Source organism: Scleropages formosus, chromosome 12 (genome assembly GCF_900964775.1).
Source record: "Scleropages formosus chromosome 12, fSclFor1.1, whole genome shotgun sequence".
NCBI lineage: Eukaryota > Metazoa > Chordata > Actinopteri > Osteoglossiformes > Osteoglossidae > Scleropages > Scleropages formosus.
In genome coordinates this window covers 19,590,820-19,616,470 of record NC_041817.1, presented here as the reverse complement: position 1 = coordinate 19,616,470, position 25,651 = coordinate 19,590,820, and the positions used below count along the sequence as shown (strand labels likewise).

The 25,651-nt window shown below is 37.3% G+C and overlaps 1 protein-coding gene across 4 annotated transcripts in view; it reads right to left on the bottom strand.

Moving 5' to 3' along the window:
* The window catches only part of pcdh9 (protocadherin 9), a 135,630-nt gene that overhangs the window by 43,609 nt on the left and 66,370 nt on the right, over positions 1-25,651 (bottom strand). For 2 of the 4 annotated variants that reach the window (XM_018745895.2, XM_018745905.2), the window contains one exon: positions 1,195-1,396. In XM_018745895.2, coding sequence (XP_018601411.1) covers positions 1,195-1,396 — 202 coding nt within the window. The remainder of the gene's footprint in view (positions 1-1,194; positions 1,397-25,651) is intronic. The other 2 variants (XM_018745913.2, XM_018745924.2) reach the window with 1 other exon arrangement.

The window sequence follows — 25,651 nt, the reverse complement described above, 5'->3', positions numbered from 1 at the left end:
GCGTGCGTGAGTGCGTGTGTTCCCCAGTGTTCTCCAAGATGTTTTACAATGTTTCATTGTTTAAAAAGTTTACAAATATTTAATTTCATGCAGATTAAGAAAATTACTTTGGATGTCTTTTTTTTTCCAACAGGCAGTAGTGTTGTAGGTACAAACAAAGGGATTTTATTTTTTTATTATTATTTCTTTTTTTTTTAATACCGCAACATTGCAACAGTTCCACACAACATCAAAATTGAATTTGATATCAGCAAAGACTCAATAAGTCCCTGGGCAATGCATCTGATCTTCCAGCACTTTGCTTTTTAATGATAAAAAGAGAAAGTGGGTCAGGGTGCATTCCCTGAAGAAATAATAATAAAAAAGTTAACATCTTTGCTGTGTGAATATCCAATAGGGAAATCATCCTTAAATAAATCAGGACCATATATGTAAGGTGTGGTATTAAAGGGGAGGGTGTGAAACTTAACCAGGAATACATGAGCAGGAACACATTCTCCTTGTGGCCCATTGTTCAGCTGAGCAAATGCACTCTACACAATCATTTGCTATTTTGATAATGCTAAAAATAACAACACATAATGAAATAAAATAAAGAAGGAATTTTTCATATATATATATGCACAGAGAGGAAGCACCTTTCTTTGTTGAATCCATTACTTGTGTTCTTTTAGCTGACACTTTCTCTGAAGCAACTTACCATGTTAAGGGCAGAATGATTACAAGCTTACTATTACTGATCCATTTATATAACTGGGTAATTTATAGCCTAAGTACCTTCTCAAAGGTACTATAGTTGGAGATATGGGGTAAAACCTGCAACCTTTGGATCCAGAGGCAATAGCTCTAACCACTACACTACCAGCTGCCCTCCTGCAATCACCTTTTCATTGAAAATTTTATCCAAGCTTTTTCACCAGAATATCTTCTTTTTACCAAACCAGATTCCATCTAGTGAGAGAGAAGGGAAAACTTTTTTCCACTAATGAAGAGTAAGAATTCAGAATAAGAGCTTTCAGGTGAACGGAAGTCCACGATTGGTGTGCTTTGTCTGGCACACGGCTCTGTGAAAAACTGAAACTTGACAAGCTGAACCCCACAAACAGCAGAGCACTCAGCTCAGAAGCTGCCATGGTCCCTTTGCATAATGTTGTACGAAACGGAGTCAACAGAAATGAGTAGAGCTGCACTCACCAGAATTTGGGTCGGAGTTGCCGTCTGCTTCGGTCCTCTTGTCTGGCGAGGCCTGTTCGTAGAACTCATCCTGCGGCTGAACCAGAGGGAGAGGGTGTGAGAGGAGCGTTCCACTGCCCACGGGCTCGTGGTCCCCTAAACCACTGTCACTGTAGCTTTCCTGGGAGCCGTCGGGCAGGTGGAATGTTACACGCCTCTGCGACTAGAACGAAGAGCACAAAACACACCCATTAGAGCTCTTCGGTTGACATCAGCAGATTTCATATGTCTGACCTGAAACTGATCTGCATCAAAAGCTGTGAAATGGATGAAGCAGCTGTACACTGTACTGATGCACAACATTTGGGACGATGGAACACGTAAGACTGCTGAGTTGTTTCATGGAATCTTTCTGGGGAAAATCACTGAGTAGCTCCATCAAAGCAACAGTTGACCATTTGGTATGATTAACTTTGAAATTAACATTGTCATGTTGTTTTTCTTTTTTTTTTTTCTTTTTTTTTTGCCAGATATGACTGCTGCAAAGTATTGTTTCATCTGTCAACATATTTTCTTTATTTCAGGCACATAAGTTAATTCCTTTGAAAAGTGGGTTTTGTCTTTTTATCAAATGAAAGATAACAATAAAGCAGTTAGATTTCTTTTTTTCATTCGTGGTAATTATATGAGTCAGAGCTCCTGTTACTTCTTGTAATCACTGGGGCAAATTATTTAATTCTGTAATTTTTGGAACTTTACGTCTAACTTCTTAAGTTGCTCTCATCATTCCCCAGTAATGAAGTCAAGGACAACACTTCACTTTGCATTATGGGAGTCCTCTGCCACTAAACCTGGGCTTTACGGCAATATTTTTTAATTTAAAATCCAGACTCAGATCTTCTTTTTTTTATTGGTTTCATGCACAGCACAGGGTCAAAACAGCAGACAGATAGATAGTACACTGAGAAAAAGCAAAGATGTCTACATACACCGAGCAAGGGCTCAGGGTCAAAAGGTTGCAATTTCTTACAGCTACGATCCAATCCCCGATTTTCACAAACATGTCTGAGCGTAATTTGATACTGTTGAGACCCAATTAGGGCTCAAGTGGTAACACTTGCCATGTCAAACCTGATCTGGAACTGATGTCTGCAAAGCTCTTCGTCATGAGCAATAGCCTTCTTAAGTACACACAGATATTCGTGGCTTTTTAAACACACTGTACTCCTCAGGTAGTATTTATAAGGCTCATAGATAAATTCCTGACCCCACCAATCCTATTTCCAGTAGTCAATGAAAAAAAAAAAAAAAAAAGGTGGATATTTTGTGGGAAATTTCCTGATTCATAAATCTTTTCACTGGTGTTACTGCAATGCAAGTACATGTATATAGATATGTATAAAAATGTTAAAAAATAAAGAAAAAAAAACCTCGAGCTTCAAATTATGGAAACTTATGCATTGTATTTCTTTTTTTTTTTTCAGCACTGAGTGCCTTCTCTTACATTTTAATGCCAAAGTGTAGCAGCCACCCAGCAATTACTGGCAAATGCAAAGGTCGCTTTGTTTCAGGGAGATGCAAATCACTTCATTATATAATTTACAACATTTAAAAATCAAGTAACATTAAAACAAAGGGACCATACATTGTTGCTGCTCTGCATTTCCCAGTGACGTTTCAGCAAAAAGAGCTAAACAGAATTCATTGTTAAACAAAATATGTAACATAAAATATTTGAAGTAAACTTTTGTCCGTATGTATAATATAAATTAGCTCAACATTGTTAACTGGAACTTGCTTGCTTTACTACTCTTGAGGAAGGTATGTAACCTGATTTGGACCAGAATAAGTACTCAACTGTGAAAACTATTAAAATAGTATTATATATACATATATGTATATATGAAAATACAGACAATGACATATGAAAATAAGAACAATGGCAACCCTTATGGGGTACAAAGGGTTCACAAGGGGTACAGTAGCTCTGGTTCACTATGACCCTGCTCAGGACAAGTGCTTAATGAAACTGGAGACACACACACATATTCATATATATTATTGTGTCCTGTGTGGTGGTCTCAGCCTCAAAGCACATAATAGCATTAATTCAGGAAGTCAATATACATATCCATGAGTAGCCAAGGGAATTAACACAGCCTTTGTTTCTCTGTTGTTGTATTGTCTACGGACGATAAAAGGCAAGAAAAGCTTTACATACCAAAACCACAAACATCATTTGAAATGCAGAGCATTTCCCAATAAGTTGCCTGACAACACTTCAAGTAAGCACTGACCAATCAAGCAAGAGCTGGCAAAGCCGGGGGAAACAAACATTATTGGAGTCACTTTGTGCCAGAATTGAAGTATTACCATGAGGCACCCAGTGTTATAAATTTTCCTGTTATTTTTTCTGCCATAATCCTCAAGTGGGCAACCGATTCCAAAAAAATTTACAAATGTAATATGTGTTTGTCTGCTGAAATGATTAACATTAACAATGTAAAGACAGCATGTCATAACGACAAGCCAGTAACATTTATAATCATTTTGTGTTCCTGGCTACCCCTGCAACTAAAAGAACTTACATAGAATGATTTGGGTTTTGTTCATTGTGAACTCTAAGCAGCATACACCATCATATAGTTCTATGTGTCAAAGCTCCCAAACCCTACAATTCTGGAAAACTACTGAGCTTGAAATATGTGAAGGCACAAATTCACCAGTGAACTTTACTCTGGTCCCTTTGTATCACCATGGCCTTTATTTTCCTAGATCATTTTCAAAAACAAAAAAACAGAGCAAATCCCTCCCAAACATAGCACACAATGCATAGTTGCTCAGACCATACTGCCAAACTGTGGTAGATGTCGAAATTGTACGTTTTGAATGATACACACAATGGACACAGCACATACATAACATACAAATTCAAAAAAAAAAAAAAAACAACACGTGCACATAACAGACAGTACGACTATGCACAATTCTCAATATTTAGAAATGCATGATTCCATTAAAGGTAATAGAAGCCTGAATGAACTTCTCTTTTAAAAATCTTATCTACTGAAAGCATGGAAGATTATCTTAAGAACACAAAACCTTTGATATTAAGTATCCATTTTTAGTATGAAATCAAATGATACATTAATGTAATTGAAAATAATCTTTTTCATCAATAAGGAATAATTTGCATCCATTCCAAAAGTAATCATTACTAATGTAATAGTATCTGAAAAGAAACTACATTATACAGATCATATTTGTCAAGGTTTCATACTTTAAATGTCAAGAGATTAGCAATACGCTGAACTGCTTTTTTGTGACGCTTTATATTTAATCCATTTTGTTGTTATTGTTATTGTTGAATTTTTTTCTTAAAATACAGCAAAACATTTGGTTTCATATTCTCTAAGCATTTTCTGCTTTATCTACAAACAGTAACTGTGGTGAAATATTTACACCTATGTTATCTCTGTCATCAGTAAAAAAAGATGTAGCAACCAGAACTAAACAGCTATTTCATAAAAACTGCTGTTTGATAAAATATTTGAAATATTGTATAGATTATTCCTTCTTCTTTAACGCTTTCTGCAGTTTCTGACAAGGGTACATCTTGTATCATAGAACGGTCAAACAACCTGTCATCCAAAACAGAGGGCAAAGCACGGCCTGTAATTATGCTCAGGAGCAAAGACTGTGCACCATCTATTGGCCATATTAGCAAACTGTATGGAAAATGTACAGAATGTGTAACCTGTGCCACTCGCATCTTCATATTGCCATGACTGAATATTGTAAGACACCAGCCAGTCAATTCTTTCCTGTATTTACAAATAATGATTTAAAGGAAGCACAGTCAGCCTGTCTTTCTGCACTAACATTAACATCATGTGTTTCCACGGTTACTCAACATCAGTAATAATAACATTCAACATGTTTCCCAAAATAAAAGTGAAAACAGATTTTGGATTGTGAACTTCTGCAGAAGTTCTCGGAATAACTGTTTTCATATTTGCACGTCATGAGAAAGGTAAACTACTTGCCTGCAATAATACACATGAAAAAAGATGGTAAGTGAAAGATACTGCATGCTAATATCCAAAATAGATATTCTTTCTGAGCGTAATAGCTTTTTAGTTTATGTTACTCTAACAGTGTAAATGATATAAAAAAAAAAAAACCTACTTTTTAAATTTTATTTTGTAATCAATGGATAGTTTAATATACCTGTATATTTCGTACATAGTACTTTTTGAGCAAAATAACAAATAAGTATTAATAATAAAAAACTTGGTGTCCTTTCCTTTCCCATTTCATTCAGACAGACATGTTTCACTGTGGGAGAGCAAAATAAAAGCTAGCGGGGGGACTCAAAAAGCATGAACTTTGGACCCCTTCTGTGTTGCTTTTTTTTTTTCTTTATCATTAAATGATAAACAGAGTGCGGCAAAAACATCTGCAGGATGCTACATAGCTTGTGTTTCAAATCAGTCTCCCTGGTGCAGTCCCCTCAGCATCTGTGGCTTTCAGGGATATCTCAGTGCACTAACGTGAGTGGACGCAGGCGAACAGGCTTCTGGGAAAGCTCACAGACCCATGATGTCATGTGCATTCCACGGTGCTCTGGGGTTGCAGCATGCTCACATCATCTATTGTTTCCGACCTGCGTGTCTTCTTGCGCCTGCTATGGGTTTCTTAAAGCCTTGCAACAGCCGGAAAAGCTAGAATGGGCCAAAGGTCATCGGGCAGCTCTGGACGGTAATTGCATTAGAAAGCCAAAATAAAAAAATTGCACATTGTATGAGAAGAATATCCATGCCATGTGCTCGGTATTTTTCGCTTTATTGTGATTTGATCCAAACTGACACTGGTCACTGTAGCAAGTCCATGTTTTTGAAATAAGCGGTACTTGGATTTCTGACCAACGAGTTGTATGATCAAATTCAAGGAAGAAGAAGAAGAAGAAAAATATGGCCGGCCAAAATTTTTTGAAACAGTGCTCTTTGATCTATGACTCAGTCACTTAGCCAGTATAACTCCAGGTATGCAGTATAACTGTGAGCATCACATGAAAAACTATAACAAGATACCATATGGTGACCAACTGTTGCCTTGTATTGCTGTTTAGTTTATTTTGTATTGTTGTATTGCAGTTTGTCCTCTTAAAGAAAATAACACTGCAGACATATACATACATGATATATGCAGCCTTAATTCTTCACCACACAAACAGTATAGCTACACCTAAACACGTCTGTAGTTTTCATGCAGCTAAAGTATCTTTATATGTATGAAAGGGGGCGTGGTGGCGCAGTGGGTTGGACCGGGTCCTCCTCTCCGGTGGGTCTGGGGTTTGAGTCCTGCTTGGGGTGCCTTGCGGTGGACTGGCGTCCTATCCTGGGTGTGTCCCCTCCCCCTCTGGCCTTACGCCCTGAGTTGCCGGGTAGGCTCTGGTTCCCCGTGACCCCGTATGGGGCAAGCGGTTCAGAAAACGTGTGTATGTGTGTATATATATATAGATACATGTAACTGAGAATGATATTTTAAGAATAAATAAAGATACTGTTGTGAACACCATTTTATATTTTGAATCCTTTTCTCAGGACATTAACTTTTTTATATGTAACAAAAGCATTACAAAAGCTGCATGTTTGTGCGTCGGTTAAATAAAGCTGCCCATGATCTTCCTAGAAACCAACCGCACATGACTGCTTTTATGTATATTTTCAAAATGAAATCATGAGCGGTGCAAGAAACTATACGTTCTGAGGACACTGTTTCTAATAGCGTTTCAGGTGAGCTGTTTGCTTTCTTAGCCTTATGAAAGGAGAAGTTTTACAAGCCATTGCATGACGGCTTGCCTTTCCTACCATTTTACACACAATTAATCTGATTTAGCATTCCCCTATAAGGCCGCCTTTGATTTTCATCTCACAAGATAGAACAGCAAGGTGACCCTCATCTGTGGCCTGTCCACTCCGATGAGCGCACTCGCCATGTGGTAGAAGCGATACATCTTTGGAGGTCATGTCATTGTGGGAAGGTTCCTCACTGAGCAGTGCTTAAACAATGCTGGACAGATCTACTGACAAACAGAAAAGTGACCTTGATGCAAGCCTGTAGAATTTCTGCTGCTTTCCCTGTCCAAGTAATTTAATGTTCATTGTTATGTCAAAGCAATTCAAGGCTTAGGTTCATATATATTTCTCTACGTGCATGAGTACAAGTAATGTTCACCCAGTCCAAAGTCAGTTTTTTTGCTTGTTTGTTTTTTTCTTGTTCGTTTGTCCATCCATCTATATGTTTGTTTGTTAACTGTTTGTCCAAGCAGGGTCTCAGTGGTATACAGTCTAGTGTGGAAGCATATTGCATGAGACACCAGTCTACTGCAAGGCATCAGACACACAAACAGTCATTCACATTCACATTCACATCCACACACACACACACACTATGGGCAAGATGGAGCCACCCATTCACATTCACCTGAAACAGGTCTTTCGGTGGAAAGCAGAGTCCAGACAGGACAGCAACCCAAGCATAGGGAGAATATGCAAACTCCAAGTTTGACTGAATTACATTCACATTTATTTATTTAGCAGATGCTTTTGTCCAAAGCAACTTCCAATAAACTTTATGTTCTGTTATCAGCCCACACACCTTTTCACCAAGGTGGTTTACACTGCCAACACACCACTTACAATGGGTCACTCATCCATACATCAGTGGAACACACTCTTTCTATCACTCACACACTAAGGGGAAACCTGAACACTATGTTTTTGGACTGTGTGAAAAAACCCAAGCAGACACATGCAGAACATACAAATTCCACACAGACTGAGCAAGGATTGAACCCACATCCTCTCACACCACACAGGCACTGTGAGACAGCAGCACTACTCGCTATGCCACCATGCGGCCACACTGAGTTAGATACAAACCCACATCCGAACCTAGAGTGCGGGACCTCTGAGAAACCGTATCTATCTATCTATCTATCTACAACCACAAAGCCTTAAGTTTTGAAAAAAAAGGAATTAAAATTTAATGTATAGTTGCATCTAAGACCCTCTTTTGAATTTTTTTGTATCATTTTTAGTAATAAATTTCAAAAAAGAGTTCTGCTCTCTGGCAGGTCTGGGGTTTGAGTCCCATTTGAGGTGCCTTGCGACGGACTGGCGTACCCTCCCCCTCCAGCCTTACCCCCTATGTTGCTGGGTTAGGCTCCGGCTTGCCGCAACCCCGCTCGAGACAAGCGGCTTCAGCCACTGTGTGTGTGGGTTTCAAAAAACCTTAATGGACTTACTATCAAAACTGCCCTTAGGACAAAAAGTGAAACAGAGCGTCATGCTTTTACGAGAAACCCTTTTAAACATCAGGAACAATGATTCAGGAACAAAAACTCAAGTTCATTATGGGATAACAAGAAGAATCTGCTTCTGTCAAACAATATTTTGACAGCATGTAAGACATTTGAAACAAGTGCATCTGACATTTCCAGTATATTTCTGTGTTAATTTACAGCCTGCATCAGTAGGGCGCGGCACTGTGCTTAGTCAGTTTGCCAACTAGTGGAATCCATCACGAACGTCTCCGTTTATTTCATTTTCAAGTATTACTTGGAATGGATACGACTTCACACCTCTAGGACATTTCATGCTGTAGCTTTCTGTTTAGAGGTTAATGAGCGTGCAAATGTGAATATGACACAGAAACTCATGTTACAGTATACAAGTTTATATAGACATGGGAACCAGAGTGATATAGAGAGTATGTAAGAATTAAGACCAACAAAAACTGTATTTATTGGATTGTTTGTGGAGTACTGTGAGACAAAGGAAGTCATGTACTAAGTAATGCCAAATGATAAAACTTGAATCTCAACATGTTTTACATTTATTCCTTTACTCTAAAGCAAAGCTTAACCCATGGTATAGGAAAGTTTCAACAACAGTAAATAAAAACCACAAATGTTTACATCAGACAGGTATATGTGTTTTTTTTTTTTTTTTTTTTTTCCATGTTTCTGACTTGGCAACTTTGGGATTCTTAATTCATTAGTGTCAAGAACAATTTCAAAATAGCAAAAATTTTTAGGGAGATAGTGGCAGCTTTACCAAAGCTTATATATACATATATTTTTAATGAAATAAAGAAATAAATGTTATTTTTCACACACACACGCATTGTCCGCACTGCTTGTCCCATACGGGGTCACGGGGAGCCGGAGCCTAACCTGGCAACACAGGGCGAAAGGCTGGAGAGGAGAGGACACACCCAGGACGGGACGCCAGTCCATCGCAAGGCACCCCAAGCAGGACTCAGAACCCAGACCCATTGGAGAGCAGGACCCAGTCCAACCCACTGCACCACTGCGCCGCCCTCTGTTATTTTTCAATATTTTTTAATATTTTTTTATATTCTATACACATATATGCATGTATGTAAAATTTTTAATGTATGGAAGTGCAAAAGATATGAACATTTCATTCGGTCTGCACATAAAATATGTATAACTGCAGAACATGTCATATAGCACACCATCTTTGCTCGTAAAGAATTGGTCAGGAAAAAAGGGAATTAAAAACAGCCGTTTTAGCACTTATAAAATGGAGGGCAGTAATGATGTTCAATCATCAGACAGCTTGGAATCTTTCAATTTCTTTGGCATGTTAAGCAGCAAAAACTAATTACAGAAAAAAAGAATGTAAAGATCAAAACATTTCCAACCCTATAAAAACTTGGCATTCGCAAAATCCTTATTTATGCCCGCCTAATAAAAGGCCGTAAAGCTTCGGGGGCTGCCGAAGAAAAGGACAAGAAGCGTAATGTCAGGGGATGGTCTCAAGGCTCATCAATCCCTCCTCCTTAATAGTCTATGGGTTTGCATTATGCAGGGATGCTGTGCAAACTACAAGCCCCATTTCTCAGATGAAAATATAATAAATGTGTAGTCACCCAAAAGGCATAACCCACCCATTAGTGAATTAAAGATCCTGTTCCAGCAATTTCTCTGAATGGTTGATCTTAAGTAGCTTTCTCAAGGCACAATAAAATGGTAGATATATCACTGACCAGAAGTCCTTTACTTTCATGCGTTGTAAAATGGAAAACAAACTTTTGCAGAAAAAAAAAAGAAAAAAATAAGAAAGAGAGAGAGAGAGAGAGAGAGAGAGAGAGAGAGAGAGAGAGAGAGAGAGAGGGGAGAGAGAGAGAGAGAGAGAAAACACCAGTTAATGTCTGCGCTTAATAAGTAACTCTCTGGTCAGGGGCCTCACTAACAATTATTTCAGTAGGAGGTAATTGTCTGGAAGATTGGAATTACTCAAACCTTTCCATGTTTGGTTGCCAGGCACCCTTCACACTTGCAGGTCTTTGTGTGCAACAACAGGCTTTGGTGGTGGGGAAAAGCAGTGCAGAGGCCAATATTTTTCTTTCTCTTGATAATTTTTTTATTTTTTATTTTTTTATTTTTTTGTTGATACTGTAATCAGCAACAGGATCCAGTTGTGTTCACAGGCCTACGTGTGTTCCAATTAAAGCTGCAGAAGACCAAACAGTGGATGATGCGAGTTCAGGATCGGTCTGTGTTCTGCGAAATGTTCGGACACCCAATGGCAAATGGTTCTCCTCAAAGTGTCAGGCAATAATAAGAACAGGTGCCGTATTGTCCTTTCGAAACACATTGTGTGCCAGCTGCCCAGAAAAGGCTTTCACTATAGTGGGCCCAGTTGTTACCACCTGTCCTCACATGAAAGGAAACAGCAACAGTCACAAGAAATCATGGTGTCTAGGGGAAATACACATAGAGCAAATTGCTGTGAAGCATTTAGATAATTTGTCATTTCCAGTCTGGATTTTATTCAGTTTGCTGTTCGGGTGAACATGTATTCAGCTGCCCTTTAAGCAGAAACTCCATATAATATTTATAATGGAAAAAGAGCATTTCTGTCACATACTGCTACTTACTGTAGATGTAAGAACACCAGACGTGCAAAACTGCATTTGCTGGATCAATACCATCTACAAGCACTTAAAGCAAGCACATTATTTCATGACTGAAATTTAAACTACTTCCTAAAGGGACACCCTTTGAAACATTTGCCGTATTTGACTTATGCCGGATGATCTGTGCGAGTAAAAATAGGATGTCAAGTGTTTACTGTGTCGTTTCAAAACGACTGGGGAGGAGCGGGAATTACCGCTCCTGCTTCGTGTGCGAACTTTGAGTAAAACGGGATCTGTGCTGTTAAATTCTTCTGCACAGGCCGCTCCACCCCGGGAAAGAACGATCTCAAACACAGTCGGAGGAGAGCCTGTCAGGGTGATACATATTTGTGTTAGGTAATTTGTATGTGCTCACCGGAGACGCAGTTACAGCTGCCAAAAGCAATCCCAGAGAGGTTGGGCTTTGCCATCAGCCAAACTATATATTTTTGGATTCTCTTCTGACCTCATTTGCTGCGGCCACGGTATAAGGAGTTTAGGGAGTGGGAGCATCATGTTGAAGGAGTGCAGAAAAAAAAAAAAAAAGACTTCAAAAATGCGTTGCCCTTGTTCCTCATTTTCTTTGTGCCTCTAAAGAAGAAGAATTGTCTCACAGCATTTCTGCATGGATTTTATAAGCAGATGGACGATTCTAAAGTTTTAAAATAACTGAAAATCAGACTGGTTTGAGGCTTGAATTGTGTCCTTTTATGCTGAATATTAGTGCTGGAGCTGCAGTTCCTGTAACAAGCTGCATCTGCAAAACAAAATCCTTGAACAATTGGCATAAAGGTGAATTTCAGTGTGTGCAATTTCTAATTATGAACGAACTGTTTGAAAATATTCCCCAGTAACAGCAATTATCTTCAGCTGTAGCTACAGCCAATTTCAGAACAAAATACCGTTAAATAATCCTTCCATTAAAAGGACCCTTTACTGATAACAATTTAATGGATTAATTGGGACCAAACAGAAATAATTAGGCCTCCGGGGCCATGATTCCCTTATTGTCAATTGTTACTACAGACCTTGAGCAAAACAGTACCGTAAGGACAATTAGGTGGGAGTGGTATTTTGTTGTCCAAGAAACAACCGCTGGAATCTGTGCAAAAAAAACACGTTTAATCTCATGCCCATGATCTATATCCTACTGAACCTCTTGAGTCTTTTGTTTCCTATAACCTTTTGTGTTTCGTTGTACGCATACATGTCATTCTTAGTATATTTTCTGTAAGGAAAAACTATCGTTCACGTTAGTCTTCATGTAGTAAAGGCAGCCAAAACACAGGGATAAAAAAGTGCAGTATAGAGTATGATTTTTTTTTTTTACTGGAACTATTTATTGTTGGCCTAAATACCTTGCTGAAGGGTGCTACAGCAATGCTGGCAGCGGGTCATGAGCCAGCAAATAATAGTTACTGTTCTTCACACTCTTTTAGTACGGTTTACTGTAATATAGTGATATTTACAGCAATTTGAAAATGTATTCACCCTTTTTCACTCACTCACTCACTCACTCACTCACTCATTTTCGCTGATCTGATCAGGGTCAAGGCAGTCTGAATCCTATTTCAGAATCTCTGGGTTCAACCTGAGGTTGTATCTGTGTGGTGGGGTGTATACACCCTGGTTTTAAAAATCCTTAGTCTCTCTGCCCCTCCCTATGAGTAAAAAATGACATGAGCAACTGCATGCATAAGCAATTTTTCACAAGATCTCTGCATGGATATTGTCACTGAGGCACAGCTACTGTCACCTCAGTATCAAAAGTAAAGTGTTTTATTACTTATCTTTTCCCCCACACCCTGCCATTGTACCTATCATTTGGGGATTTCGTACTGACTTTCACTATAATCAAATGAATGATCTGTAAACCCACCCAACTTATAAAGAAAAAAATAGACATTGTGTTTTTTGTATTACTATTTGTTTATTTACTTGTTTATTTCGAGAAGTGCCTTCTTAAAAAGAGATTTTGTTTAGTGGCAATGTAAAGGTTAACTGTCCTTGCTATGCAGCTCCCAAAGATGTGAAAACATGCCCCCCCCCACTTTCTCACACGCGCGCACACACATACACACACAATATTAATAAATAATTTTCCTCCTATTCTTTAGAATAATTTTTTCTGTGCTTTCATCAGAGGGGCCATGTGTTTGGCTCTCAGTCCTGAGAACAATCAAGTTGCTTTTATTCAAATCTTCTTTTTGATAAGTCTCTGGTATCATGACATCTACCTCTGAAACCCCTCAGTGGAGTCTTCATTAAACGTTGTCACTGACATGAAAAGAACAGAACTAAGTAACACATCTGGGAACCTTTTATCATTTATGATTATCATTCCACAGGAAAAACACGGCTGTGTTCATTGTTTTTATTCTAAGATTATTTTCTCAATTTCACGCACAGCTTGATCCATAAAATGGGCATGTTGTAAGGAATGCCTCAGTTTTGTATAGTGGTCAATAATACTAATTGACTGACATACTCTCTGCCCAACGACCAGCTACTTGTGTTGGGTTAAGGCCATAATCGACATCAAGGCAAACGGATATCAGTCAGTATGGATGAGCCCTGTTAAGTTTTAACCTACATAATGTAGCATAGCGCAACATTAGGCCTTATTTGATAGACATTTTATTTGTATAATAGACAGCATTTTAACCCATACACATAACTGGTTATTTTGTAGTATGTACTTTTATGGCATCAGTGTTCACAAATATGTCTACAGTATTCATCCATCAGTGGGTATAACAGAAAATGGCAATTTACCCAGACAAAACAATAAAAACATAAATAAGTTCTCATTGTTTTATTTGAAGCTTTTTTGTCCTAATATAAAAATAATCATCACTGTTTTACTTTTACTAGTGACACAGTTAATTATGTAAAAATGGATTGATTTTACATTTTTGCCTCAATTTGGAGTCATTTTCATTCTGTAGTCCTGTAAAGGCTATTAGTGTAGTTGCTGAACCTTGAAGTACTGACATTTTTCATAACATGACAGCAGTAATTTTTCATAATAAATTTTGCAATTGATGCATTTTATCTGTATTAACTCTTTGATCTATCAAAACCTAGTCTGTCACAAACCATATGATGGAGCCTCAGATTAAAGCTGTACATTTTATACAAATATAACCTACAAGTAACTTAAATCTTCAGTTGCATTAGCAGTTGTTCATTGCTTGGTCCGGTTCAGCTTATTGCGTGTAATTGAAAATCTACTATATTTCAATCCCTTTCACATTTTTCTATACACAGTAAATATCAAGAGTATAATCAAAAATCAATCTTCTATATGACAAGAATACTTTCTTCGCCATGGTATTTATAGCTATGTTCTCCCATGAACTTTACTGATGACAGTTTTAATGTTTAACAATATGATGTTCACTGTTAATATTGATGTTTATCATTTCAGGAGAATGGTTGATTATACAAACTTGAAAAACTGCCTGGACAAAAACAGAAACAGAATCTGCATACCTGGAGCCACACAGACATATATTCACACACCCACACACACTCAAACCCACTGCTTCAACATGTCAATCCCTGTTATGGAAATAAAAATTACATTATTTTCCTCTGAGGCTTTGAAACCATCAGAATATACACAAAGGTGAAAGGACTTCAGCCATCAAAGTCAGGAAAACAAAGTAGTTGACATTTGCTGATAATGCTTATACTGTATAACCACGCTCCACTAAGCAAACACAAAAAATTTATAGCATTGCTTCAGTACGAAGTCAGGTGGCTTCTGCACAATATCATCCACAAATTCACAAAGAAAAAAAATATAGATATTCACATTTGAGTTATAATCTAGTGGTGTGATCAGTGACATGAACATGAGGACATGACTAAAGTGCTATAACCACTCACCCATTCAGGAAGCAATGGAAGTGTACATCACATCTATTGATACAGCATATCAAGCAAGAGCTAACATGGGTGAAACAATGCACATTTTTAAATTTATTTTTGCTAATATTTCTCGAAATTGGTAAGAATTAATGCTATTTTAAAATACTCTAGTCAAAAACTATTTTTATATATGTAGTATAGATATCTAAAATGAAGTGGGGAGTGGGCAGCATAATGGTTAAAGTTACTGTATGCAATTGTACGACAAAATTTTTAATTACTGCTTTTGCTGTAGTATACATGAGCTTTACCATGAATTGATGGTGTAAAGAATACTGAGTTGTACAAACTGTATAAATCGGTAAACTATTGCGAGAAGCTTAGTGTGCAAACCTGACATTGTGATTTACTTTCATAAAGGCATCAACTGCGTAAGTGTTAATAACACACAAGGATAATGGATAAATATAGAACATCACCTACTGCTGTGAACAAAAGTTGTGAATATCCAAATTGTGAATGTTCCAGTGTATATTTCTGCATTTCTGAATTTAGTCCAAGGTAGAGGGAAGCTGATCATTAGGAACACTTAAGTGCATCCTCCTTAAACACAGACTTTGAAGGTGCCAATTCTCCAGTGAAGAGACAGGATTTTTGAGAATCTCACATTGTTAAAGATACTTTAGTCTTCCTCCAAGAGCTCTGAAAGCATTTTCATTCCTTTCAGTTATTACACTGAATGTCTTAATGCAATTACAGCTGCAGTGATTTACATCAACACATTATTTTTTTCTTTGTGCTCAGTAATCTTCTTACAAAGCCTGACATTTAAAAAAATAAAAGATTAAATACAATTGAAAAAGTACATGTGAAAATAAAATAAAAAAAAAGGTCTTGTGCGCATTCTTACTGTACACAGGATGGCTTTTTAAAACATTACCATATATCCTTTTCCTCTGCTGTATAGCTAAATGTTGTTTGACTCTCTTTACTTGTAAAACAGAACATTTATCATCAGAAGGAAGGAATCCCCACATCCCCTTTTCCTTTGTAGTTTTATTTGGCCTTATACTTCATTAAAACAATTTATTGCCCATACAGATGTCGCTGAATTGCTCTGGAATACTATATGTCACTATTTGCATTAAGTGGTGTGCAAGCCTTCTAAAAAGAATCATTAAAAATGTAGGTTGCCTTTTATGAGTAAAAACAGTTCATGATAAACACTGCTTGCACTGTTCGCTTTATGATGTTGGTTTAAAAGCAAGGAAAGTGTAATGAAAGGAAAAATGCAGGAGAAAACAGCTTTTAAAAAAGCACATTAGCACACATATCCATGGCATATTGTGGTGGAATGTAGTCAAACAACTGCCATCAAAACAAATTACAAATGTTCTAGTCTAAAAAGGTTGTAGTCATGTTTTTCATCTTAGCAAACATGGTTAAGTGGACATTATACAGTAGCAGTATTTGTCAGAATGTGTCAGCAAACTGTTCTTCTTTCTGTCCTGAGGTTGACTGACTGCTTGTCCACCATTTACTGTGCTTAATTCCCTATGACTGGAGAGTAGGCTGTGGACCACAATGTACTTGCACTGGACAAGAGTTTTCTTTTTTTTGTATATTTATTTATTTATTTATTTTTATTTTAAAACTCAAAAATATATTTCCACTTCTTGAAAGGATACCATGTGTTACTGTGTGAGAAGAGCACGCTAGAAAAATAAATTGAATTGAACTGAATTGATATAGTACAGAATTTTGCAAGAAAATACCAAACAATGCAATATATTTATGCATGCATTGTCAGAACAGCTAGCTGACACCTTTCAGCAACTCCATACTCCATAGCATGTTGCGGCAAGTTCACCCAGTCTCTCTCTTACACACACACACACACACACACACACACACACACACACCTTCTGAATTGACAGCAGTTCCATCAAAATGCTAAATCCTCAACCCAATCCTTTTCTTTGCTCTTATATCACGACAACGCCCCGTGCATAAAATGTGAAAACGGCACCGAAATCCGAGTCTTAGTTTTTGAAAAAAATAAATAAATAGCAAGACGTCAGATGTGCTTGAAGCGACTTTATTTGATTCAGTAACAACAGAGGTGGGGGTTGCTCTGTGGATCTGCAAAGGACTATTGACACTGTCAATGAATCCTGATCCCGTGGCTGCACAAGAGAATTGTGCCTCTAATAATTACCCAGGGGGCTTTGCAACATGGTAGTGTGTCAGTGCCTCTTTCTGGGTACTCATTATATCATCATTGTGTGACTGCATATGAATACGGCTTGTACTTCTAGCTGCTATGTCATGTCATCATTATGTGTGGTATATGTATGCATTGTGCAACAGCATTAGCACAATGTCAATTAATTATGATGTAAATTAGCTCACTATGCGTTTATGTAGTACTTTTATAATCAGCAATGAGACATGCTAATACATTTGTCAGCAATGCACGTCTTAGACTATGACAATAAATCTTTTTTGCTAAAATAAATGGACATTTCAAATTTAAACACTAAAAGTCTAAGTTCAGTTATTACAATGTTATAGGTCCAACTTATACAGTTTTGAGTATTTTTGCAGAGCTTATTGCTGCCACAGGTGAGCAGTATGTTTGCTAGATTTACTGCTGCTCAGTGTTATTTTTTTGTTTTATGTAAATCTGCTCGACGCAAAAATGGTCAGTCAGATTATTATGAGTCATGCAAAAGACAAGACTGGAGTGAGGTGACCTGAAGGAACCAACAACAAAACCGAGAAAAACTGCATGCTAAATGAATCACAAACTGTGTTTAGCAGACCTAACTGAGCGTTAGAAGTTGTGAAACCACACAGGGTTTACTCAAAAGGTTACCCTTGTTTTTGTCTACACGAGGCCATGAAATTCCATGAGACTTGTCTTTTATTGATCTCACTCCTGTGTAAAGACTTATATAGAACGTACTGCTAAGGCAAATTGCTTTGAAGCCGTAATATTGGAGCTGACATGGTTATCTTAATATAAATGAAGGGGGGGGACAGCTTGTCGCATATGAATAAAAAAACAAACTCAATGGCAGCTGTATTATGATGAAGTCGCATTTATGCATCTGGGGCTCAAGGATAAGTAACGTGGTGCATGCCGTAAAGATTAGCCTGCCGTTCCTTAGGATGACATTAAAGCAATCCCCCAAGGTCTTCAGATGACTCTCCACAATTATAAGTATCAAAACCAGTTTCACTCCCTTTTATTCATTTATTCCTTTTTTTATTTATTTTACTGTATTCCAATAAGTGAGAGGGTGATACTCCATAAATGCAAATGAAGCAACACAAATTGATGAAATGAAGATGAAATACAGCTCTCCGGCAATGAAGACTATCGTCTAGGATGAATGGCTAGCCTGACACATGGCTTTTCAGAAGTGGTTGCATTAAGTTGCTGATGGGCTTAGAGATCTCCACCTCCCCCCTCCAAATGCTTTGCAATGGTAGTCTAATGGCCCAGATGTACTGACACTTCTCAGTATCATATTAAAATGTTATTTACCAGTGATATTGTCAAATGTAAATGGTTGCCATGTGATTACACAGCTTAGCAGACGTAGTATAGCTTTTCTCCATCTTATCGTCAAGAAGGAGACCAGAAATTAAAAGGTTCCAGTGTTACTTGGACAATAATTGAAATTTCCATGACAGTCTCTGCTGTAGGTAAAGTTTCGAGGCCGCAAGTGTGAGTTAAAAAGTAAAAATGCTGAACTTTGGGAAGCAAAATACAACGATAAGAAAGTCAAAATTGACATGAGATGACATTTCACCAGTGAGAAGTTGTATGTGAAGGTCAGGAAATAGTTCCTCTTGCAATTATTATTTGGACATGTCAGTCTTTATAACTTGGATATTCTAGAGTCCACAGCGCACTGCTCCCTTATGGAGTGCAGTTTGCTCCGAGCTGCATGATGTAAATCTTTGTCAGAGCAGGTCATTTTAATTGATTTGTCTGGCCTTCACAACAACCCATGAAGTACCATTCATCTTGCTTTTGGGTGGAGAATTAGTTACAATAACAACAAGCAGAGAAAGAAAATCAATTACAATGTTCATTTTTACCATATGATCTAATGCATACAGCATCCGTCAATAATGTTTGGCTCAAGTTATGGCTCTTTAAATACATATCAAAAAAGAAAGAAAAAATGACCCCAACAGCAAAAATAACAATGAAATTGTATCTTGTGGTCAAGGTTTCACACAAAAGCATCCTCTCTACTTTGTTCTCAGGTACATAGTTTAGGTATTTAAATACATAAAAAAAAATATATATATATATATATAGTAAGGAAAAAAAATTGGAATTAAATTTCAGTAAACATCTAGAAGACAATACAGTGGCACCGAAGATAGTGCCAGTGCCTCATGGCTCATGAGCTGTACATTTCGATCTAGGTTTGGCTCCGACTCTGTGCAGAGTTCACATGTTCTTTAGAGTTTGTGTGGGTTTCCTCCCACTGTATGAAACAATGTCGTTCCGATGACCTGATGACTCTAAAGTACCCTTTGGTGTGTGTGATTTTTTTTATGATGGATTGGTATCATAGGTCATCAGTCAATGATTGGTACCATTTAGTGCATACCCTTTCCTATACCCTGTGTCACCTAAATAAGTTGTAGATCACTGCAGTCCCATAACAGGTGAGTTATTATTCATGATCAATGGGTAAAAGTGTATCTAAGAATTAATTCTTTATGCTGAACAAACACATATGTATTTACACAATGATGCAATGATGTAGTAATATATGCAACTGTGCTAGTGTCTGTTTTGTAGAGGGAACTGCAAAAAACAAATATTAAGTAATTACCATGTATAATTTATTTGAATTTAGCTGAATTATGTGAAATTTGCATAGTGTTTCTGCTTACAGTTAAATAAAATTTCACTTATCCATATCTAGCATCATGACAAATGCATATGTTGCCGAGAACAATAGCTTTTTATATTAGTGTAATCACATGCATTGTGTTTTCTTTAATTTTTCATCATCAGCTAAGAAAAGTGCAATGTGAGGCACATATGATTACAGACACAAGACATCTTATCATTTTGCTTGCATTTTTTTCTAAAGATTTTGATTGTAAATGGGAGATTCACTCCTGCAATCACCAAGAATGTGAACACTCCTCCTACTTTCAGTATGATGCATGATTGCTGCCTCCACACAGGTTCTCTCTTGAAAACGATCACAATCTTGAGAAAGAGAATTCCCACCTTCATACATTTGCATAAGGAACAGTCTTGCTATCTTTTTTCCATTCTGCTAAAAAATATATAGTAATGTATAAACATATCCCATGGTACCTCTGTAGCTTGTTTTTCAGACAAAGATTAAAACTATTTACCTTCCATACTATTTACCTCTGACATTTTATTTAGGTCATTCCACTTAATGGAAACAATTACTATTATGATAACCACAATAATATTAAAAATCCTTAAAACTAAACTACTCATCAGACTCACAGGCACCTTTAATAACCAAACAATATTCATGCATTATTCACCAGTAACGTACAACAATTTTCATAAACATACCTATGATAACTTTTGTCAATTAGCTGAAAAAGCAGATAGTGTGGCCTGCCTGCCAAACAACTTATTATTTCAGCAGATGTGGACATAATAAAAATACTTTTTATAAATTTTTTAGTGCCATTCTGCTTTAATCGTATTAATTGTTAAACAAATTGCCCACGTATATGCTGAATAAACCATGCTGCATTGTGCAGCTAAAAACAATGCCCTTCGGGTTGGTTAACAGCCACCGTATGAGTCGGAGGGTGCATTGAGAGCTCTGCGGCACATGGCTTGCCAGTGAGATGAGGAGCAGCAGATGGCCTGGACAATACACTCCAGGGGATTCACACTCGCCCCTGGGCACCAACCTTTGCCGCGGCACTTGTAGTCACCTGCTTTGTGTCATGGCACATAAAATAAAGGCTAATCATTCCAAACTGAACAAAACAAACTACATCAGTTTTAAAATCCATGACAGAAAAGGCTTAGGCACCACTTTAACAGATGGATTGCAGCACCTTCTGGAAGGCCCCATGTCTCTGCAGTAACTGACTTTATTTCTGCAAATGCAGAGTATAGATCACACATTTACTGTAATGGCTTTGAAACTTTGCTTGTAATTAACTAATTTCAGGTAACTAAAGTGTTGTAGAAACTGGATTAGAAGTGACACTCCTTTATATAAAAGAGGACAATTACACACTGTACATCTGTGCCGTTCCGTTTGTATGGCGTTTCCTAGCCAAGTTAATAAATCATATTCAGACATTTTAGTGTTAAATGGCTTTCAAGGAGCAAGATCTGTAATCCTCAAACGTTCAACATGATCAAAAGCCAGTCTGATTTATCTGAGAGTAAAAGATTATGTAAGCTTTGATGTGTACTTGCAAATACATTTTCAGTCTGTCATTTAACTGATAGTATGTACTGTAATAACTTTCTATTACTGTGTCCGCATTATGATTAATTTGTCCCCTAGGTTAAAATACACATTTTTACCATTTATTTTATATACTGTGCAGTCGAAGAGAAAATGATTAAATTAAAACTTTTTGAATAATCTTATTGGTAATAATCATGATAATCAAGACAAATGGAACTGAGAATTAATAGATGGAAGGGATATAAAAGAAGTTTTCATTTTTAGCAAAGGTATGATAAAAAAGAAGAGAGTTTAAAATGGGAAGCATGAATGATACACTAACTGATATTGTGCTTTTTATCCATCCAGTTTAAATAACTGCTTGTCCCAAGCAGGGTCATGGTAATCCAGAGCCTATTCCAGAAGCATTGGGAACAAGGCCGAGAGTGGTATACCCTGGATAGCACACCAATTTGTGTATTTCAGAGATTGATGAATATTAATATTACTACTAAATGTGTTGAAGGACATGCAAACTGAGTTTTTGTTCTTCCCTCCAAATATTAATTAAGCTATTGCTGAATAGTATTTTACATGTTTGACGATATTTTAATGAATTGATGTATTAATGCATACCGTCAATGTCAAAACTGTCCGTTTCACAACGTCCCCTGTGAATTTATTTTGTTCTGTTGTTTAAATATGAAATTACACAGATATGTAGGCCTAGAGAAGGAAACCAAGCTACCAAGGCCATACAGTATTTAATCAATATTTCAGCAGAGGTAGTTTATCTCTTGTCTACAGCAGAACACTGCCCCTGAGGATGCATATGCATCTGTGGTACCTTCTTCCTGTTGAAAAAACTTAAAGGATTTCAACCTACACAACACACACAGATAGGAGGATATATATATAGGTCATGCAACAAAGTCCAGAGAAATCTGCCCTTACACCATTTATTTAACCAAATGGACAGTTTATTAAAGCTGAAAAAAGGATGACCACGGGATTATGGTCGAGAGCATTTTAACTGAAATCCGCAACATATTTAAATGAAAGAGGTTAGTTACTAATGTACTATTAGTCTCATATGGGCATGTAAAAATAAATAAAAATTCTTATAAGAGATTTAGGAAGGCCATTCTGAAACTTTGACTATCAAACTGCATTGTTTAATCTTGAAAAGCTAAGATTTATTAAGTGGTACAGCAGCATAGCGGGAGGCTGTTCCTTCTCATAGTACCTGGGCTGTTTGGGTGTAGGTTAGACACTGGATGAATCTGTGTGGAGTTTGTACATTTTCCCCATGGCTGCATGGATTTCCTCTAGGAGCTTCAGTTTCCTGCTCACAGTTTCAGGTGAACTGATGAGACTAAATTCCCTGTGGTTTGTGAATGTGTGCAAATGTAGTTACTCTATGATGGTCTGGCATCACCTTCAGGGTGAATCCCTTCTAATCTATTGCTCAGTGAATCCAGAGTAGACTCTGGACTACCACTACCCTAAAAAGGACAATTGGTTCAAATTTATATGCATTTTATGAAATAAAATAGCCAAACTATACACAATTGAAGTTGAAACATTTAAAACAAAGTTAAAACAGTCATTTGCACTGCTCATTTAAACCAGTGCCAGAGTCCAAACATGATAAAAATAAGAAGCCAAAATAATCCAGTCCCATTTCAGAAAGATAAAATCCTGATGGCTCTTTTTTCACATGGGAAAGTAATCTCCCCTGCTTTAGAGTTATTGAGAACTTAAAGCTTTCACCAGAAGCCCTCAGTGATCCTCAGTAATGGTCTGGGTGCAGTCTAGCAGGAGGGTCCACGTTGTTTCGGATCATGGACTGAAGCCCTTAATGGTGTGATGTCGCGGTGAGACCATATGCTGAAGATATCTGTTTGGCCTGATCCCCATCAGGCTTGCTGCTATATCGTGATGATTCAAGCCTAGTTGAGTTGTTTCTCTGTCTGTAATACATAAGGTAAACAAAAAAGTGCTCTAACCTCATCTGCATATCAACAACCATGGAAAATGCCTCAAGGCAAGTAAAAAAGGAGAGGACAAATATCAGGGCTCAAATCTCTCTGACTAAACTCAACCCACAATACAACTTTGACACAGGTTGTATTTTTGATGTTTATGCAGCAAAATAAGAACGTTGCTCAAAGAATGATGGTGAGAATGGTGATCTCTTAGGTTGCTTAGCTTATTATTTTGTCAAGATACCATTGGCCCTGTACATCTCAAGAGGTAGTTAAAACCTCACAATTTAAATATTGGGCACCACTTCATTTTGGGCATTGGTTTAAATTTGAACAATTGAATGCTACAGTTTATCACAGCATTTTGAAACCTTGGGAGGAGAATTTTGTGGCCTTTTTACCAGGTTCTTTCTTTCTTTATTTGCAGGATTCCACCTGTCCCTTCAAGTCTCCCATCCTTCACAGGTGACAAAGTCAGATGGAGTGGCATCACTTGGGGACTTCCAAGTTCTACTGATGGATTAGCTCATCCCGATGCACTTCTTTTTTTTTTTTTTTTCTTAATTTTTATTTTCTATGCAAGCTCACAGAGGAGGGAAACCAACTTAACAAGATTCATGTACTTTAGTCTCTCCTCCACATTCTCTGCTGAGTACCTCGAGTAACCTGTATAACAAGTACTTAATTAGAATGGCTGGATGATACTGAAATGATGTTGTATTACATTGAATAAAAAAGGTGTATTTTTCTTTGTGTTCTCTCTGTAATGCATTTGCAGCTCTAATGCAACTACTTGTTACAGAAGGCAACACAGTGCAGATTCATTCAACAAATAGACAGCGGATAGAAATTATGCAAATAAGCATCGACGGATGAAGTGAACAGTTACCTCATTACGATGTTACCCGATAATGTAACTGGAGAATTGTTGACTGTAACGTAACATTAATTTCCACAAGATTTTTATTAATCATCAAGCACAACTTCTGTGTCCAGTCATTAACAGAAGACCGATAATTTTCTTAGGTTCTTCCTGCTATTGAGTAGACTGCTAAATCGACATATGTCATGGAGCAGAATTGCACCTCATTTCAGTGCAAGAAGAGGGAAGGTAAAGAAAAATATCTCTCTCTCTCTCTCTCTCTCTCTCTCTCTGTGCATGCGCACACACACACACACACACACACACACACACACACACACATAGACAAACAGATACACACAAGAATACAACATCTAAACAAATAAGAATTTTATGTATTCTTTTTTTATTTCAACCTAATCTCTTTGAATAAACACTACTATTTACGTTCAGTTGTGTGAAAATAATGGCTTACAATCAGGAATTGATCATACTGATCCATTTCTATGAATCCCACAAAGCAATGCAGAATAATCAAAGAGCTTCCATGTCCTCTTCCCACTTGATATGTCACATGGAATGTGTGATCCATTGAATTGTGACTTAATAGAGCATTCTTGTCAGTCCTTCCAATAAGGCTCTGTTTCTTTTTGAGAAAAAGCCAATCGACATGTCAGCACACACCAGCTGTGAAGTTGTGTCGAGAGTGACAGTGACATATAGGTTCCTACACACCTTCTCAAGCTATTGACCGTTTGCTTTCTTTTTTCTTTCCATTAAATTGTCACACTACCTTACCATAAAGGATACTGTGGTAAAATCAATAGAGAACTATGACCACATAGCTTCAAACAAGCATGGAGGGTATGATTCCATTTTTTCACTTTTTCATCTTTTCTTTTTAGGATAACACACGACTCTGTTTTGGGGTTATGAAAGTCCTGGCTCTGTTATAAAAAATATGATTAAAAGCAATATATTGAACAGTTTAAATTACACATAGCTGTGTGCTGAAATCATCAAAATTTAACTGAGGGCATATTAGAGAATCACTCCGATATGAGAAATAAATATAAAATTTTAAAGCTGCAACACTGTTTCCAAACCTGATCAGTGCTTATTTTCAAAAATAAGAGCACACCTAGAAGTGTCACATTTCTACAGTACTGGGGAATGTGATAAATACATCCGTTGCTATCAGTAACCACTTGTCCAATGTGAGACCTCAATGGACCAGAACCTTTCCTAGAAGCATAGGGCACAAAGCAAGATACATGCTGGAGGGGTTACCAGTCCATTGGAGTACTATCACACACTCG